This window comes from Nannobrachium achirus (assembly GCF_963921795.1).
Source record: "Nannobrachium achirus genome assembly, chromosome: 2".
Classification (NCBI taxonomy): Eukaryota; Metazoa; Chordata; class Actinopteri; order Myctophiformes; family Myctophidae; genus Nannobrachium; species Nannobrachium achirus.
The window spans coordinates 65067144-65087563 of record NC_137811.1 but is presented as its reverse complement, the minus strand read 5'-3'; the positions used below and the strand labels follow the sequence as shown (position 1 = coordinate 65087563).

The window sequence follows — 20420 nt, the reverse complement described above, 5'->3', positions numbered from 1 at the left end:
CATCAATATTAAGCCCATATTTGGCAATGTCCATAATATATGGATGCTCCATATGGCCAAGACATAATTCATTTGCAAATCAAGACTGCTGACTATCATCACCTGGATCTCCATATCGACACTGACCTCATCAAACCCTGGATAGCCAATAGCCATACATGGAGACGACTGGATCATCACTTAGATCTCCATGTATGGAGCTGACCTCTACATCTGATTCCCAGATGATGCCAGATATCTGGGAATACCCATACAATAGAATCCCTTATATGCCCATCAATATTAAGCCCATATCTGGGAATGCCCATTGGACACGAGTCACACTTGCAAATTAATTCCATCCTTGTCCCTTTTATGCCCATATATGAAGATCCATGTCCCTGATGTCATCAATATTAAGCGCATATCTGGGAATGCCCATATCTGGCAATGCCAGATATGGCAATGACAGTATATGGACACTCCATATATGGCCAAGACAGAATTAATTTGCAAATCAAGACCCAACACCTGGATCTCCTTATACAGTAAGAAGATCACGACACTGACCTCATCAAACTCTGGATATCCATATGGAGACGACTGGATCATCAACTAGATCTCCATATATGGAGCTGGTCAATACCTCTACAGCTGACTTGTACTGACATCACAGTGATGACTTGACCAGCTCAGCAGAAGGGTATACATGCCAAAGCAGCCATGTACATGCGCCCATGTGCACGCACCCATATGTAGGACCTTGCCCTTTAGGGTGAGGTCACTTCTCGCCCTTAGGGCATCTTACTGTTTGTATTTTCATCATCTGAAGGCCTTCTGCTATGGGCTTTCTGACATTATGGATCTAGTTTCTTTCCTTTTTCCAAATGAAAAAAAAAAGTGATACGATTTGGAATGTGTGTAGATCACACTTCATTCTGGTCAAATTAAACTTTATTAGCTAGGTCACCCTTCAGCTTTTCAACAGATTTGGTCTTTTCGCATTCCAAAATATTTGCAATGATTTACTTTTTTACAGTTTATGAAAAAGCCCACGTAGGCAATAATATTCAGATAGAACAGAAGGAGACAAATGCTGCAGTATAACTCGACTCTAACCAAATAAGTTAAATGATATAAACTCTTCAGAATTGAATGACTTGCTTTAATGAAGATAATCTTGAGCATCAAATGGATGGAGCTTGGTTTCCTTCAGCCAGGTTTGCTAAATAGTACTGTAGTACTGTAGAACTCCATTTCTCCCTGCACTATTGTTGCATAAAATGTCAAATTTTCTCAACTTTGGGACATTTGATACATTTCCTCGAACTTCTACTCAAGGTAATTTGTAAACATTTTCCACCCTTGATAAGTGAATTGAAAATAAAACTAATCAGTGTGATATTGTACATTGTATATGGACAATTTCATTTACCCCTCATTTGGGACATCATATACATTTAGTGATATAACTCCATGAGTAGGCCTATATACAAGCTACCTTTAAACAATTTGTATTGTTGAATTCAGTAGAGCCACACCTTTCCAACAAGCCATCATGTGTTGATATGGCAATCCATGTCAGAGTCACTAGAAAGTAAAGAAAGTGTTCTACATAGATTTACATTTCCGCCTATTGTAGGTATGTGTTCAAATGACTATGTCTTCCATTTCAATTGACAATATCAATATTGACATTTGGTCTGTTCTAGGATGTAGTGGGATGTCCTGGCTTCAAGTATGGCAAGTTGTAAACCTCTCAGAGCTTCCATTGTGAATCTACAGGAGTTTATATGTCTCAACCCCCAGACGGACAGGCCTTATTTTTAGTTTGGGTTTTTAACTTTATACATATTTTATATATATATATATATATATATATATATTATATAATATAATATATATATATATATATTATATATATATATATATATATATATATATATATATATATATATATATATATATTATATATAATACTTTATATATATATATTTTTGCAAAAGTGGTGAAATTGATGTATATATCAATTTCACCACTTTTGCAAAAAAATATTTTTATACAAGAATCCATTTCATGTATGGGAGGGCTTAGAGATGAGGGGAAAACTATGTTGTGTCTGGTTCTACCTCCGGTAGGGGTAGGCCTATCTCAATTTTCTGGACCCAGAGTCACAGGCCTATAGCTTGGTTCTATAGCTTAACATAATTGTTTTAAATATTTTCGTGAAAGTCTATGAGGAAAGGAACGGGACATAATTATATTTTTAGTGGCACCAGTAAACCACGCCCACTGCGAGCCAATTGATTGCCATGGCAACACCATTCATTCTGATTCTGGCTTGATTTGGCCAAATTCCCCACAGCTGCTGAAGTCCCCCCGCACCTGATATTAAATTGCTTAGCTGGTTCATTCTCCCTCGTCACTGTCAGTTTGCAGTCGCACTCTCATCAGTCGGTTTGCTGTTGCACTGTTCAGTTCAGTGACTTCAGTCAGTCCACGTTTTCCAGTAAGTTTGCCCTCTTTCAGACATTCTCCATACATTTACCACCACAGTAAGGTGTTGATTCATTAATGTAACCGTTCTTTTGTTCTTTTTTTAGACAACATGTCGGACGAGGGTAAGCTGTTCATCGGAGGCCTGAGCTTCGACACAACCGATGACTCTCTGCACGAAGCCTTCGCCAAATATGGAAACATTGCCAAAGGTTAGTGGTGGGAAAAAGTACGCACTGTTTGCTTATAAAAGTATCAATTATAGGCCTTCTGCATTGTAGAAACATGTAGTAGTCCGTAATTCAACTTTTACTGGAGTAAAAGTATAAAAGTATTGGCACCAAAATGTACAAGTTAAAATACTCTATACTGAATGTCCCATTTCAAGTTTTCAAACGTATTCATGGGTTTCAAACGTAGCAGTGGTGGAAAAACTTACATTCTTTGAGTAAAAGTATTGATACTGCAATGTAGCCTATATGAAGCCTACTCATAATTTTATTTGAGTAAAAGTACATGAGTAAAAGTACAAAAGTATCTGTATCAAAATGTAAAAGTAGGTTACTCATTGTGAAAGTAGGGTACTCATTGTAAAAGTAGGGTACTCATGTGCAGAATGTCTACATTTTTAAGTTATCAAAATGTGTAAATCTTTTTGAAAATGGCAGAGTACTGTACTTGAGTAAATGTACTTAGTTACATTACACCACTGAAACGTGGTCCAGCATGGCCACGTGGAGGAACGACACAGGTGTTTCAATTTGTCTGATTGGCCTAGAACATTTTGTTCTAATGCCAATCAGAACACCTGTGTTGGTCCTCAGCATGGCCAGTGGAGGCAGATCTACAAGCTTGCAATGCTCCATGCATTGTGAGCTTGTAGATCGGCTATTTTCAAATGGCTGAAGTGGGTATAGGGCTGTAGGGTTTTGTAATCAAAATCTACAAAGTTAAAAAAGAAATTCAAATAAATGCATTGAAGTAAAAGTAGGCCTACAATATTTGGATCCAGGATGTAGTGAACTAAAAGTATTGGAAATGAAGTGCTGATACAGTACCTAAAGTAAATGTACTTTTGTGACTTAACGCAACTGCCAAAGGTAAACCATCCATCCATGTGAGGAACCACAAGTTCATTTACATGATTTAACTTCCATATGTATTTTTTGTCAACAGCTGATGTCGTCAAGGACAGAGATACAGGCAGGTCCCGTGGATTCGGCTTTGTGCAGTACGACCGACTAGAAGATGCAAAGGTGGCAATGGAAGCAATGAATGGAAAGGTGAGTCGATGAAATATTTTCACACAAGGCTTTCTGGTAGCTATTGATAAAACATTGACATGTGAAAATGCTGCTCTGTAAAGCTTTAAACCAAATTACTAAGAATTGACTAGCAACTGTTTCTGAATAGGATACTTTTATTTAACATTGACATTAAAACAGGATTTGATGTCAGTATTTTCTAATAAAATAGTTGTTGTCGATAAAGGGGGTTCTAAAAGGGGTACTGAAGCCCAAGTTTTGAGAACCACTGCAAGGTGGCCCAACGCGGTACTGCAGAGTACATCACAGCTGACAAACAATTGCTGTTATCATTTCAGAATCTGGATGGCAGGACAATCCGTGTTGATGACGCTGGGAATGGACGCTCCGGAGGTGGAGGAGGTGGTCGTTCCGGAGGTGGAGGAGGATATGGCGGCGGCGGAAGAGGTGACTTGTATTTTATTTTAATTATCTTAGTTTCCCCATCTTTGGCACATTTTGTGTTTGATCGATGGCATGTTGAATGTATTTTCTCCCCCTCTTGTGTTTGTGTAGGTGGTGGCGGATACGGAGGTGGTGGTGGAGGAGGTTATGGTGGGGACAGGAGCTCTGGCGGAGGAGGGGACCGAAGCGGAGGATGGAGGAGCGGCGGTGGAGGCGGCGGCTACTCCGGCGGTGGCGGCGGCGGCAGGGATAACTAGTAAGGAAATGTTTTATTAAGACTAACGAGTGAATTGAGCACATGTGGACACTGCTTCATCCTGCTAATTTTAATGCTTGTGTCTTTACAGTTAAGGGACCGTTCGGGAGGATCCTACAGGGAAGGATGGAACTGGTAAGTACTGTACAGTGTTTCTGTTAAGTCAGTGGTTCTCACCTTTTCAGGCCACTACCCCAAAATATTACTGGGGACCCCCCCACCCTACGAGCACTACCTTTTGTGTAACACTGTTCTATTGTAAAAATGGCAGATCTACACGCTCGCCTTTTCTGCCTAATATTTGGGCAATGTTTAATTTTAAATTGTCACTTTAGAAATGTGCAGATATCCTCATACACTAACTTTATGCTGGTTTGTTTACTGTTGAGTGAACCGGTCCTGACCCACAGGTTGAGAACCACTTAAGTGGTGCAGCTAACCTCTGACAATTGGGCTTAAATGGTTAAATAGTGTGGTGCTGACTGAGACAATTTGCAGTCTCAACCCAAATAATGCTAGTGCCCTACTACAGATATTTTTGATAACTTGGACAGCCTTCTGCAAAAAGAATTATCTGTATATTTTGGCATGTAAAACTATTGAACTTGAACTAATCTGTCTTTACCTGTGTGCCCCCCCCCCCCCCCTTTTTCTTTTTCTTGTCCTCAGCTGCAAACCAACTCCCTGAATTCAAGATCATCCCCCTAGGCTGAAGATTTTCTAATGTTGCACTTTTTTGCTGGCTGCCCCTCAAGAAGGAAGTATTGTTACTGTTGCCCAGAGTTTGTTATGTTGCAACCATCTTTAATGTATCTTTAATGTATCACTGTGCACTAGTCTTCACAGCCTCAGGTCCAATTGACTGAATGTTATTAGCCTACAAGTTGCCTAGCGTTAAATACAATTTTCTGTTTCTTGCCTACTTTACATTAGTTTGTAAATAAATGCCTGTTTTCTTTAGCTCTCTGTGTAATCCTTATTTGTAACTCTAATGTACTGTTAACTTTCTTAACCTTTGCAGAGTTTCCAATGCTTTGCAGAGCATGTCAGTTGCCAGGTTTTCTTATGACACTGATTTACTATGAGTCCTCTAGTAGGCCTACAGTGGTTCTCAAAGGTTTTTCATCAGCACCACCCACACCCTAGGTGGGGTTGGTGAAAGGGCCTTTCTGTGTGGAGTTTGCATGTTCTCCCTGTGTCTCCTAGGGTAGATACCCTCACAAAAACATGCAGTAGTCCTGGTTTCTATACCACCTCCCCAGAAATCAGGACTACAGCTTAGGCAATTGGCACTGGGGGGAAAATGGTTACAAAATTGTGGGATAAAAATTAGAATTAAAAAAAAAAAAAAAAAAAAAAAGGTGGATGTGTTGTGTTAGCTTCTAGATCTGCTATTTTCAAACATTTAGTACTTTTACTTTTAGTACATTTTGATGCCGACACTTTCACACTTTTTACTCGAGTACATTTTAAAATCCAGATTTTGACTTAAAGTCTTGATTTAAAATCCAGACTTTCCACCAGTGCTTATTTGGTCATGCTTCCAAATGTTGTGGTTTTCATGTCAAGGACCCCCCCCCCCCCCTCAATTTAATATGCATTTGTGGGGGGCTCTATCTTAAAGTATTTTGTGAGTCCTGACCATGCAGGCCTACCAGGATTTGTCATAGACTAGCGTCACAGTGAAACTTCACCCATAGACTAACAATTAATTATGTTAAAAAGGAGTAGTTTACCCCCAAAATGACTTTTTTTCTATTGATTAGTCATGCCATGGAGACTAGAGTTCAATAATTATTTTTGTTTTTTGTCGCATTCCTAAGACAAATGTGATAACAATAAAAGACAAATGTGATAACAATAAATGTACCCCCATTCATTCCGGATGGTGACCCGTTTCGAAACGGGTCACCATCCGGAATCAATGGGGATAAATTTACTCGAATCAAATTTTTGTCTTAGGAATGTGACAAAAACCAAAACATATTATTGAACTCTACTCTCCATGGCATGACTAATCAATAGAAAAAAAGTCATTTTGGGGGTGAACTACTTTAAGCCTAGAACCAAGCCATCCAGGATCTCTGAATCATGACCATGACACCTTTGATCCTATATAAAAACACATTTTAATATTTAATTATTTGATATTCTACATTTAATAAATACCCTTTCTTTAGCAATTTTTTATATTTTCTTTTCACAGAAACAAAGGTTTCATGGTCATGATTCACTGACATCCTGGATGGCTAGTAGGCCTGTGACAAATTGTCAAAGTGCTTTAGTTTTCGAGATACCCCTACCGGAGGTAGAACCAAACACAAGATAGTTTTTCCTCATCTCTAAGGCCACCCATACATGAAATGGATTCTTGTATAAAAATATTTTTTTGCAAAAGTGGTGAAATTGATATATTAAAGTTAAACACCCCAAACTAAAAATAAGGCCTGTCCGTCTGGGGGTTGAGGCATATAAACTCCTGTAGATTCACAATGGAAGCTCCGAGAGGTTTAAAACTTGCCATACGTGAAGCCAGGACATCCCTCTACATCCTAGAAAAGACCAAATGTCAATATCTGAATTGAAATGGGAGATATATATGCATTTTAACACACAACTACAATAGGCGGAAATGTAAATCTATGTAGAACACTCTGACATGGATTGCCATATCAACACACACGATGGCTAGTTGGAAAGGTGTGGCTCTACTGAATTCAACAGTACCAATTGTGTAAACGTAGCTTGTATACTCATGGAGTTATATCCATAGAGTTATAATAAGAGGTTATGGTGTCCCAAATGAGTGGTAAACAAAACTGTCCTAATACAAAGTACAATGTCACACTGATTAATTTTATTTTCAATTCACTTATCAAGGGTTGACATTTTTTAACAAATTACTTTGAGTAGAAGTCCCTGAAATGTATGAAATGCCCCAAATTGATAAAATGTTAAATTGTATGCAACTTCAACTATAGGGCAGAGAAACGTGTAGGCCTACAGTAGAAATACTAACAATTATTTAGCAAACCTGGCTGAGGGAAACCAAGCTCCATCCATTTGAAGCTGCACATATTCTCTCTGTATCTTATTGCCTAAATGGGCTTCTTCATAAACAGGTCAATCATTGCAAATATTTTGGAAAGTGAAAAAATAAGTTCCTAGCCAAATCAAAGAATGACCTAGATTACATTTTCATTAGTGTAATAGAGCCTTTCCAATGGCCTACATTGACATTGTATTTTGCAGCACTTTGGTCGACCCTTGTGTTTTTTAAATGTGCTCTAGAAATAAAATTGACTTGACTTGACTTAACTTGGCTTGACATTAGCAGTACCCTGACTCTGTTTAACCAGGATGGAACAGAGCCTCAAGCGCTATCAATAATGGTTACTGTACATAGAGCATGTATTTCTAAAAAGCAGACTGCAGAAGGCCTTCAATGCATATACTTAATGTTGTTCAACAGAGAGATGATGATGTTCACAAAACCCTGTCTCCATATACAGATGATGTACTTTCTTTCAAAATTGAGTGTATCTTATAATGGTTCATGTACCATTGAGAAAACTATTCCACTAAGAACAACAATAGTGAGAAACAATTTGCAAATGCTGATAGAGAGAGTATACTGTACATTCACCAGTCACAAGGCTGGTTAGGGTAGGGTTTATACAACATTGTTTAACATACAGAAGATAGCTTCATTTGTGGGAAGGCCAGTACAATACCAGAACATTGACAGCCATTATGACTGGTATAGGTAAGAGAATGTTGGCAAAGATAATTCTCTATATAAATTAAAGTGATGACAATAAACTCAGAGTTATGGTGACATACTGAAGACACTGAGGTCTGAGGAAATTCCAACACATTAAATAAAGTCCTGGAAAAGCTCATACAGCATTACAATTTGTAGAACTAGCCCTTACCCGTTCAAAGATATGAGCTCCAAAATGATGTGCAGTGTGTGGGTTATGGGATGTGCACTGTGCACACAGTATATGAGGGATGGAAAGTAACTTTAACTGGTGCTTGCATGATGTAGGAGCATCAATGTAAGAAACCCGTTTCGTTTAATGGCTACAGAGATACTGTTCCCCCCCCCCCCCCCAGCCCGCCCGCCCACCCGCCTGCACACACACCCGCCTGCCTGCACACACACACACACACACACACACACACACACACAGAGCTGGTTAAACATTTTGCCTCAAGCTAGATGCAGAATAGATGTGCCTCATGCTAGATGCAGAATAGATAGTAGATACAGCATAAAAATGCTAATATACAGCATACGATTTGTGAAAGTGACAAACGGCCATCACAGTTATGTCAGGTGTGTTCATATGCTGATGGTGATGCGATTTCAGATCAATTGCTCCAGCCACCGAGGAGAAACGCTGGGACAGACAGACAGACAGACAGACAGACAGACATTTGCAAAATTATAGTATAGATGACACAGAAAGTCCAAAGTGTGCACTTGGGATATGCAATGAAAGAATCTGCACATCTCCAAGAAAAGACAGAAGAGATTTGTATGGCACCTTTATCCAAGGTGCTTTACATAAATTGACAGGCAAGTCAAGATCTTTCTGATATTCTGCAGATATATTGAGAACAGGCATGGACCAGTGTCTTCTGTATGTCATTATATCCCTTAGTTTCAATTCACTTCAATTTCTTTAGAGAAAAAAGGTTTTGTCAATGACTTCAATGAACCTAGAAGCTTTGCCATAGATACTGTTCTGCCGTTGTTTTGACATCACATTGTTGACTCAATGACCAAGACAGCCTGTTCTGGCAACCATACAGTATATGGAGATCCCTGATGTCATCAATATTAAGCCCATATTTGGCAATGTCCATAATTTATGGATGCTCCATATGGCCAAGACATAATTCATTTGCAAATCAAGACTGCTGACTATCATCACCTGGATCTCCATATCGACACTGACCTCATCAAACTCTGGATAGCCAATAGCCATACATGGAGACGACTGGATCATCACTTAGATCTCCATGTATGGAGCTGACCTCTACATCTGATTCCCAGATGATGCCAGATATCTGGGAATACCCATACAATAGAATCCCTTATATGCCCATCAATATTAAGCCCATATCTGGGAATGCCCATTGGACACGAGTCACACTTGCAAATTAATTCCATCCTTGTCCCTTTTATGCCCATATATGAAGATCCATGTCCCTGATGTCATCAATATTAAGCGCATATCTGGGAATGCCCATATCTGGCAATGCCAGATATGGCAATGACAGTATATGGACACTCCATATATGGCCAAGACAGAATTAATTTGCAAATCAAGACCCAACACCTGGATCTCCTTATACAGTAAGAAGATCACGACACTGACCTCATCAAACTCTGGATATCCATATGGAGACGACTGGATCATCAACTAGATCTCCATATATGGAGCTGGTCAATACCTCTACATCTGACAATACGGACTCCATGGATATAGCTGACTTGTACTGACATCACAGTGATGACTTGACCAGCTCAGCAGAAGGGTATACATGCCAAAGCAGCCATGTACATGCGCCCATGTGCACGCACCCATATGTAGGACCTTGCCCTTAAGGGTGAGGTCACTTCTCGCCCTTAGGGCATCTTACTGTTTGTATTTTCATCATCTGAAGGCCTTCTGCTATGGGCTTTCTGACATTATGGATCTAGTTTCTTTCCTTTTTCCAAATGAAAAAAAAAAGTGATACGATTTGGAATGTGTGTAGATCACACTTCATTCTGGTCAAATTAAACTTTATTAGCTAGGTCACCCTTCAGCTTTTCAACAGATTTGGTCTTTTCGCATTCCAAAATATTTGCAATGATTTACTTTTTTACAGTTTATGAAAAAGCCCACGTAGGCAATAATATTCAGATAGAACAGAAGGAAACAAATGCTGCAGTATAACTCGACTCTAACCAAATAAGTTAAATGATATAAACTCTTCAGAATTGAATGACTTGCTTTAATGAAGATAATCTTGAGCATCAAATGGATGGAGCTTGGTTTCCTTCAGCCAGGTTTGCTAAATAGTACTGTAGTACTGTAGAACTCCATTTCTCCCTGCACTATTGTTGCATAAAATGTCAAATTTTATCAACTTTGGGACATTTGATACATTTCCTCGAACTTCTACTCAAGGTAATTTGTAAACATTTTCCACCCTTGATAAGTGAATTGAAAATAAAACTAATCAGTGTGATATTGTACATTATATATGGACAATTTCATTTACCCCTCATTTGGGACATCATATACATTTAGTGATATAACTCCATGAGTATATACAAGCTACCTTTAAACAATTTGTATTGTTGAATTCAGTAGAGCCACACCTTTCCAACAAGCCATCATGTGTTGATATGGCAATCCATGTCAGAGTCACTAGAAAGTAAAGAAAGTGTTCTACATAGATTTACATTTCCGCCTATTGTGGTATGTGTTCAAATTACTATATCTTCCATTTCAATTGACAATATCAATATTGACATTTGGTCTGTTCTAGGATGTAGTGGGATGTCCTGGCTTCAAGTATGGCAAGTTTTAAACCTCTCAGAGCTTCCATTGTGAATCTACAGGAGTTTATATGTCTCAACCCCCAGACGGACAGGGCAGGGACAGACAGGCCTTATTTTTAGTTTGGGTTTTTAACTTTATATATCAATTTCACCACTTTTGCAAAAAAATATTTTTATACAAGAATCCATTTCATGTATGGGAGGGCTTAGAGATGAGGAAAAACTATGTTGTGTCTGGTTCTACCTCCGGTAGGGGTAGGCCTATCTCAATTTTCTGGACCCAGAGTCACAGGCCTATAGCTTGGTTCTATAGCTTAACATAATTGTTTTAAATATTTTCGTGAAAGTCTATGAGGAAAGGAACGGGACATAATTATATTTTTAGTGGCACCAGTAAACCACGCCCACTGCGAGCCAATTGATTGCCATGGCAACACCATTCATTCTGATTCTGGCTTGATTTGGCCAAATTCCCCACAGCTGCTGAAGTCTCCCCGCACCTGATATTAAATTGCTTAGCTGGTTCATTCTCCCTCGTCACTGTCAGTTTGCAGTCGCACTCTCATCAGTCGGTTTGCTGTTGCACTGTTCAGTTCAGTCGAGTCAGTCCACGTTTTCCAGTAAGTTTGCCGTCTTTCAGACATTCTCCATACATTTACCACCACATTAAGGTGTTGATTCATAAATGTAACCGTTCTTTTGTTCTTTTTTTAGACAACATGTCGGACGAGGGTAAGCTGTTCATCGGAGGCCTGAGCTTCGACACAACCGATGACTCTCTGCACGAAGCCTTCGCCAAATATGGAAACATTGCCAAAGGTTAGTGGTGGAAAAAAGTACGCACTGCTTATAAAAGTATCAATTATAGGCCTACCGCATTAATGTATTAGTCCGTAATTCAACTTTTACTGGAGTAAAAGTATAAAAGTATTGGCACCAAAATGTACAAGTTAAAATACTCTATACTGAATGTCCCATTTCAAGTTTTCAAACGTATTCATGCGTTTCAAACGTAGCAGTGGTGGAAAAACTTACATTCTTTGAGTAAAAGTATTGATACTGCAATGTAGCCTATATGAAACCTACTCATAATTTTACTTGAGTAAAAGTACATGAGTAAAAGTACAAAAGTATCTGTATCAAAATGTAAAAGTAGGTTACTCATTGTGAAAGTAGGGTACTCATTGTAAAAGTAGGGTACTCATGTGCAGAATGTCTACATTTTTAAGTTATCAAAATGTGTAAATCTTTTTGAAAATGGCAGAGTACTGTACTTGAGTAAATGTACTTAGTTACATTACACCACTGAAACGTGGTCCAGCATGGCCACGTGGAGGAACGACACAGGTGTTTCAATTTGTCTGATTGGCCTAGAACATTTTGTTCTAATGCCAATCAGAACACCTGTGTTGGTCCTCAGCATGGCCAGTGGAGGCAGATCTACAAGCTTGCAATGCTCCATGCATTGTGAGCTTGTAGATCGGCTATTTTCAAATGGCTGAAGTGGGTATAGGGCTGTAGGGTTTTGTAATCAAAATCTACTAAGTTAAAAAAGAAATTAAAATAAATGCATTGAAGTAAAAGTAGGCCTACAATATTTGGATCCAGGATGTAGTGAACTAAAAGTATTGGAAATGAAGTGCTGATACAGTACCTAAAGTAAATGTACTTTTGTAACTTAACGCCACTGCCAAAGTTAAACCATTCATCCATATGAGTGACCACAAGTTAATTCACATGATTTAACTTCCATATGTATTTTTTGTCAACAGCTGATGTCGTCAAGGACAGGGATACAGGCAGGTCCCGTGGATTCGGCTTTGTGCAGTACGACCGAGTAGAAGATGCAAAGGTGGCAATGGAAGCAATGAATGGAAAGGTGAGTTGATGAAATATTTTCACACAAGGCTTTCTGGTAGCTATTGATAAAAATTGACATGTGAAAATGCTGCTCTGTAAAGCTTTAAACCAAATTACTAAGAATTGACTAGCAACTGTTTCTGAATAGGATACTTTTATTTAACATTGACATTAAAACAGGATTTGATGTCAGTATTTTCTAATAAAATAGTTTTTGTCGATAAAGGGGGTTCTTTGATTCAGGAAAAGGGGTACTGAAGCCCAAGTTTTGAGAACCACTGCAAGGTGGCGCAACGCGGTACTGCAGAGTACATCACAGCTGACAAACAATTGCTGTTATCATTTCAGAATCTGGATGGCAGGACAATCCGTGTTGATGACGCTGGGAATGGACGCTCCGGAGGTGGAGGAGGTGGTCGTTCCGGAGGTGGAGGAGGATATGGCGGCGGCGGAAGAGGTAGACGTGTATTTTATTTTAATTAGGCTTAGTTTCCCCATCTTTGGCACATTTTGTGTTTGATCGATGGCATGTTGAATGTATTTTCTCCCCCTCTTGTGTTTGTGTAGGTGGTGGCGGATACGGAGGTGGTGGAGGATACGGTGGAGGTGGAGGAGGCAGGGATAATTAGTAAGGAAATGTTTTATTAAGACTAACGAGTGAATTGAGCTCATGTGGACACTGCTTCATCCCTCTAATTTTAATGCTTGTGTCTTTACAGTTAAGGGACCGTTCGGGAGGATCCTACAGGGAAGGATGGAACTGGTAAGTACTGTACAGTGTTTCTGTTAAGTCAGTGGTTCTCACCTTTTAAGGCCACGACACTACTTAATATTACTGGGGACCCCCCACCCTGCGAGCACTACATTTTGTGTAACCCGGTTCTATTGTGAAAATGGCAGATCTACATGCTCGCAACGCTGCCTAATATTTGGCCAATGTTTAATTTTAAATTGTCACTTTAGAAATGTGCAGATCCTCATACAATTTGCAGTCTCAACCCAAATAATACTATAAAATGATTTATTTACAAAAATAATTATCTGTATATTTTGGTATGTAAAACTATTGAACTTGAACTAATCTGTCTTTACCTGTGTGCCCCCCCCCTTTTTTTTTCTTGTCCTCAGCTGCAAACCAACTCCCTGAATTCAAGATCATCCCCCTAGGCTGAAGACTTTTCTAATGTTAATGTTGCACTTTTTTGCTGGCTGCCCCTCAAGAAGGAAGTATTGTTACTGTTGCCCAGAGTTTGTTATGTTGCAACCATCTTTAATGTATCTTTAATGTTTAATGTGCACTAGTCTTTACAGCCTCAGGTCCAATTGACTGAATGTTTCTTGCCTACTTTGCATTATTTTGTAAATAAATGCCTGTTTTCTTTAGCTCTCTGTGTGTAATCCTTCTTTGTAACTCTAATGTACTGGTAACTTTCTTAACCTTTGCCGAGTTTCCAATGCTTTGCAGAGCATACTGGTATTTACTTGTTAAAAGGTTCTGGTATTGACAACTTGTTTTAAAGTTCTGGTATTGACAACACAGCCCTGCTACATATTGGCAGGACAATATCAGTCACCAGAACCAAGGATGGTGTTTAAATGTATCATGGTTTAAAAGGAGTCTGAAGCCCAGGTACATGTGTTTATAGGAGTGTCTGATCACATTTATTCATTTACTTGATTGGTCTGGGGTCCTCGAAAGACAAGAAACTTTAAATGACCATGTTTTGAAAGTGACTTATCCTGTAATCTGACTCCTCATTTTGGGTCTGTTCACCTCAGTCCAGCCCAGGCCTAGAATTTCGTCTTTTTAGGGGCAAGGTCACTTGGCCTTTGGTGTTAATTTTTTTTTTGATGGCACAAAGGCCAAATGCTAGGGCAGGAAGGCCATCAAATAAAACAAGATTTAGTCCATTGAAATTAACTGAATTTAATTGAATTTGAAAACTTAAACTTACTGCATTGGTTTAAAGTTGAGGTCTTAAATGTATATATCAGTTTAGTTTAGTTCAATATCGCTAAGGTTTTCAATATCATTAAAGTTTAGTTTAATATCACTAAGGTTTTCAATATCATTAAAGTTTAGTTTAATATCACTAACTTTTTCTATTTTGAAAAAACATTTTTAATATTTCAAATGGCTGATCTCACAACATGCCGATTTACAGGGGTCATGTCAGCTTGTGATGGACATTTTGATCAATATTTTCTTTTTTGTCACGGACATAGAAAATAACTGTCCAATTTTACAAAAGAACATACTGTATCATATTTGGCAAAATGGTTGAAATTTCAGTTCCTAGTTTATTTCTTTTTCTCAGTTCTCTGTCTGCTGGAAATGTCTCGTCAAATGGTGTGTGGTTTGTCCGCAAGTTCTCTTCACCATCTTGCTGATGAGACAAATACTTGACAGCTCCATCCAGTTCCATGTATGGTACACATGTAAGATTTGTGGTTTGTCAGTCTTTCCAAGTTCCCTTTCTTCACTATCACGGCATCGTTTTTGCAATTCATTGTCCCATCAACAAAATATTTTATTTTGTCTTTTGCCAAACTCATTCTACTGATCTCTTGTCTCGTGGTTGAAAGATAGTAGCTTAATAAACACGTAACAGTCCAGTAAAATTGATATGCTGCCAGGGTCAATCCTGTGTCAATTCACACAGTGAACACGTATACTGTATGTTGATGAGAAAGACGGTGCGTAAGTGGTGTGATGTAAGGTACACCAGTGGAACAAGTATTAGCAAACATTACTTCTCTCTGGGTCTTGTCTTGCATCCTCACCTGATACAATCATGTAGCCAACAAGACATTAATCATCCTGACACTTTACCAGTCCCCAAAATAATTAAAACAAATGCTTTATTATTATTGAATATTTAGGATAGATTATGTACACATGATAACCAAAATACTAAATGTGCCACGGACATGGACAAGTCCACGTTTGTCTGTGTACGGACATGTTCATGACCCCTGCCGATGTAGATCGGCCATTTGAAGTATTTTAAAATGTTTTCCAAAATATAAAAAAAGGCAAATAAGTTTATAGAGATAAGGCCATAAGGGTACAGTCAGCTGGAGTAAGGCCACTGTAGCCTCACTTCATGCCATTGGTTTGAGGGGCACAAGGCCAAACTGAGGGGCAACGACGGCCATGGCCTTCATGGACTCCCTGAAATTCCTGCCCTGGTCCAGCCAATTTGGAACTCGTACCATCCAGCTGTTCATTACTGTGTAGCAGGGGCCAATGTATGTACACGTGGCAAATTTTAGATTTCAGTTAACACCAATCTTATGTGACTAAAGTATCCAGGTTTTCTTCTGAATATGTGACACTGATTTATACAACTACTATGGCACAATGAGTCCACTAGTGGTTCTCGTTTATTTGCAAGGACCCTCCCCCCATTAACTTGAGTGTACACATGGACCCCCCATTTGTAAGAGTTTCATACCTGTAATGGTCATTCAGGGCCATCTGTTTCTGATCATTTCCATTAATTTTGACTACTTTTGCTCAATTGAATTTTGACATGTCCACAAGCCAACATGGCGATGACCCCTGGTTGTGGCGCTATTGAAATGAAAAGCATGCAGTTAAATAGATGGCAAGAATTCTTTACAGAACAGGAATTATGTGGGGAGAGAAGGGACGTGGAAATGGTGAACTATAAACATTGTGACATGGCATGAGAAGCTTTGCTGTGATCAAAACCTGTGTGGCGAGTGATTATACGCCACTGTAGTGACACTGACATGTACAATGGATGGGGTGTGTGTGTGTGTGTGTGTGTGTGTGTGTGTGCGCGCACATGTGCCTGTATGTGAATGTTTCCTTTTTGTGCGTGCGTGCAAAGAAAAGTACATGCGCAAGGTGGCCAGATAGATTAAAGCAAATCCCTCACGCCTCGTGGGAGAATTCTGCCTACAGTACTAAACCCTATGCACTCATGGCAATTACGAAGTATCAACAACACATGAGGCGAATGCATGGGAGTGTTGACTATATGGCGAGGACATCATTCTCTCGTACTAATGGGTGTGGTGTAGTTTGTCAACATGAACCGATAAAAGTACAACTCTGCTTAGGGCAATGGGACCAGGCCTTCAGTACCTCTTGCATTCATTCGTACTGTACCCAAGGTTCAATTTTTTAAAAGAAACACAGAGGTGGTCATGTTCTTAAGCACTTCAGCCATATATACTTCTTTGTAAAACAAATAGTCAATCTACAAGCTCATATTGTGACATGTAATTGCGTTGTGACTGCAAGTCAGTACTGTAGATACTATGCTATGATTTTGGCAATTGTGCTGTGCTAAGATTATGGCAATTTTCCCCAAAATAGAGACGATAGTGTTAATGGCCTTAACATACATAAGGTAATTCATTGTATTAAATTGTGAAGAAAATGCAGGGCATATCAGACAGTCTACAATATTTCCCAACAGGAAATGCATCCATTTAATTCAGTCTGACCTTTGACAGGAATAAAACATATCCCCACCAGTTATAAAAGACCAGAGGGGGGATATTAAAAGCAGAGGCATGCCATGCCCCCTCCCTGGCCCCAGCAAATGCTGCTAAAACATAATTTTAAGGCATTTTCTTATTAGATCTCTATACAGTGTTATTAGATCTCAAATGTGAAGGGAGACATGAGAGTGGAGGTTAAAAGGGACGGGATGACACAGGTGGTGGTTGTGATTAGATCTGTGCTTATGCAGTACACGGCCTTATCTGTAGCGCAGCACTCTGTTTATATTGACAGAGAAGGCAGGTGTTTCGTCAACTACCAACACTGCGTGAAGCCTGCAATCACTTTGAGCCGACAGCCTCTCAGCTCCTGCTGTATTAAAGTGGGGAGCTGAAGTATAGGAGGAGGTTTATTAAGCTACAGAGTGAACTGACAGTCCAGACATCTAGACAGCCGCCGCACTGCTGCTGTAAAATGTTTACTCGCCAAAGGGGAGCTTTTTCCCAGCACTCACTGAGTAGCTCTGGTTGTCGTTATTATTCGACAATACAAGGAAGTGGATCGATTGTGTGTTTAGCACGTTGCACAGAAGTAGGCCCCAAAAATAATCATATTTTAACTGGGGACCCCCCCCCACCCTGACGGGGTAGCTGGGTAACCCACTGGGTACTCTGACAATGGGTACCACGGGTACTCTGACTACAAGTACAACGGGTATGCAGTCATAAACAGGGGGGCATGCATTCACAACTTGGATCGTTCCCGACTAGAATCGTTCCTGAGTAGTTCAGTGCGGCAGTGCCCATTTATTAATAACCCATTGAATGTAATATCTAACATTATTAGTACTGAAGTAACAAGTACCACACTGGGTAATCTAGTTATTTAAATGTGATGATGATTCCAACCGCGAGCTTGTTTCACACCTATACCATCCCCCCTCTCTCATCCATTTATTATCATCTCTGTTCTCTATTGGTTTGCATTTTGCTTGGAATTTGGCCATCCAAACTTTTGGGTGCATTCTGTCGCCTCTTTTCAACTGAAACGTATTTTGTTCAGTTCAGAATGTGTCAATATGTAATTTTTCTTTTCAAGCAACGCTTGTAGAAAGGATATATCTTGTGTGCAACAAAGAATGAATTAGCCTTAACGTTTACAAATTGCTGCAGTACTGCAGCTGCTGCTGACACATTTCCCTGCTCCATAGTGCAACATGTTAATAACACTGCCTGCTGACAGGTCTGTCATATCCCTGCCGTTCACCGGCTGTCAGGCTGACAAACTATCAGCCAGCCTATGAAGACATATTCCCCTGCTCAAGTAATTGATTTGATCTTCAAGGTAAAAGACACGCAAAGGGTAAAAAACCTATGAAAGTCATGTTCTAAGAAAAACACTGGTGTTTCATATAACGAACCACATTAACCCTGACTTCCCTATTTAGTGCAGGTCAATCTAGGCAAAAACATTGAAAAGGGGCTATCTACAGAGTGTGCATGTAGTTCAGCTATTTACTTGGGGGAGCGGGGTTCTTTGAACATTTCTCACAATATTTGAAAATACTTATACTTATAGGTTAAAACATGGGGCGGCATAGCTCAGGGGTAGAGAAACTGGTATTAGAGCACGAAGGGTATAAATCCCGAAGGGTTCCCAGTTCGAATCCGGGCTCCCCCTGAGTTAATGTCGAAGGGTCCCTGGGCAAGACTCTGAACCCCTAATTGCTCCCGGTGAGTAGGTTGGTGCCTTGCATGGTTTCCTCCGCCACCGGTGTATGAATGTGTGTGTGAATGGGTGAATGTAATGCACAATCTATGTAAAGCGCTTTGGATTAAAAGCGCTATATAAATGCACCATTTACCATTTAACAGTGGTTCTCAACCTTTTCAGGCCGCGACCTCCAAAATAATATTTTAACTGGGGACCCCCCCACCCCCCCAATTCATTCTTTGTCGCACACAAGATATATCCTTTCTAGCACTAAGAATTGATGCATTACATTTTGTATATCACGGTTCTATTGTGAAAATAGCTGATCTACATCCTCGCGTTGCGAGGCGTTGTGAGCATGTAGATCAGCTATTTTCACAATAATCTCTAATCTCTAATCTTTGACAATTTGTTTAATTTGTCATTTTAGAGGTATTAAAAAGTCCTTAATTGTCACTTTAGAATACATATGCCCACTATATGTTACTGAATTTCCCCCTTGGGATAATAAAGGTATCTATCTATCTATCTATCTATCTATCTATCTAACTATCTATCTATGTTGGTTTGTTTACTGTTGAGTGAGAAAACAATGTTGCACATTAAGTTAATCATCTGGGGACCCCCCAAAATAATTTGAGGACCCCCCTGGGGGTCCTGACCCACAGGTCGAGATCGACTGGGTTAAAAGACTAGATAAGTCAAAGTCCCTGCATCTGTCAGGAGACATGGGGAAAGACGACAGCAGCTTTGTTGGATTGCCATCTAGTGGAGAGGTAAGTCTTGCCTCCCCGCTCTCCCCAGTCAGAAAACAAGCCTCTCTAGATACGCATTCCTCGCCAGACAGTGAGTTAATCATTGACAGGCTATCGTTCAGCGGCAGTGTGTTAGAAAAACAAAAGGCTACTGTATGCGGTTCGTCTCAGCCAAGAGAAACTGCTGCTGTCTGTCTGATTACGTGACGGCAGGCAGGACAAGTCCCCGGTCCCCTCAGTCATCATTACCTTTCAGAGGACGCAGTGAAGCGCAGCAGATGAAGTGAATACGCACCGCTGGCGGCGGGGGTGGAAGGAGGGGTGGTGAGGGGGGATAATGTACCTCTGCCTGTCCACCAGACAAGGGAGGCAATCCACCTCCCACACACACACACACACACACACACACACACAAGCCCTGCAATCTCACTGTGGATGGCAATTGTTTTTTTACCGTGCTGTGGGAAATCGACAAATGTGAAACGAGGCCTTGTTACCATGAGCACACGCACTGTTGAAGGGCAAATGCAAATGCATAAAAATGTTAACCCAGATGCTTTTGGAATGTTAGTAATGTGAATTTCTGGAGAGTTGCATTTGCTCCAAA

The 20420-nt window shown here is 39.9% G+C and overlaps 3 protein-coding genes across 3 annotated transcripts in view; 2 read left to right on the top strand and 1 right to left on the bottom strand.

Moving 5' to 3' along the window:
- Nucleotides 1-20420, bottom strand: part of chn2 (chimerin 2) — a gene marked incomplete at its 3' end in the record, with an annotated part of 100971 nt that overhangs the window by 41963 nt on the left and 38588 nt on the right. The window lies entirely within an intron of this gene.
- LOC308301816 (cold-inducible RNA-binding protein A-like) lies at nt 2588-4441 on the top strand (the record flags this gene model as incomplete). The annotated part of the gene is made up of 4 exons (XM_080745925.1): nt 2588-2687; nt 3652-3758; nt 4079-4187; nt 4296-4441. 4 exons carry the CDS (start codon nt 2588-2590, stop codon nt 4439-4441), a joined length of 462 nt encoding a protein of 153 aa, XP_080602051.1.
- On the top strand, nt 11725-13494 carry LOC308308252 (cold-inducible RNA-binding protein A-like; the record flags this gene model as incomplete). The annotated part of the gene is made up of 4 exons (XM_080753630.1): nt 11725-11824; nt 12778-12884; nt 13214-13322; nt 13433-13494. The coding sequence occupies 4 exons, from the start codon at nt 11725-11727 to the stop codon at nt 13492-13494; spliced, it is 378 nt and encodes a 125-aa protein (XP_080609756.1).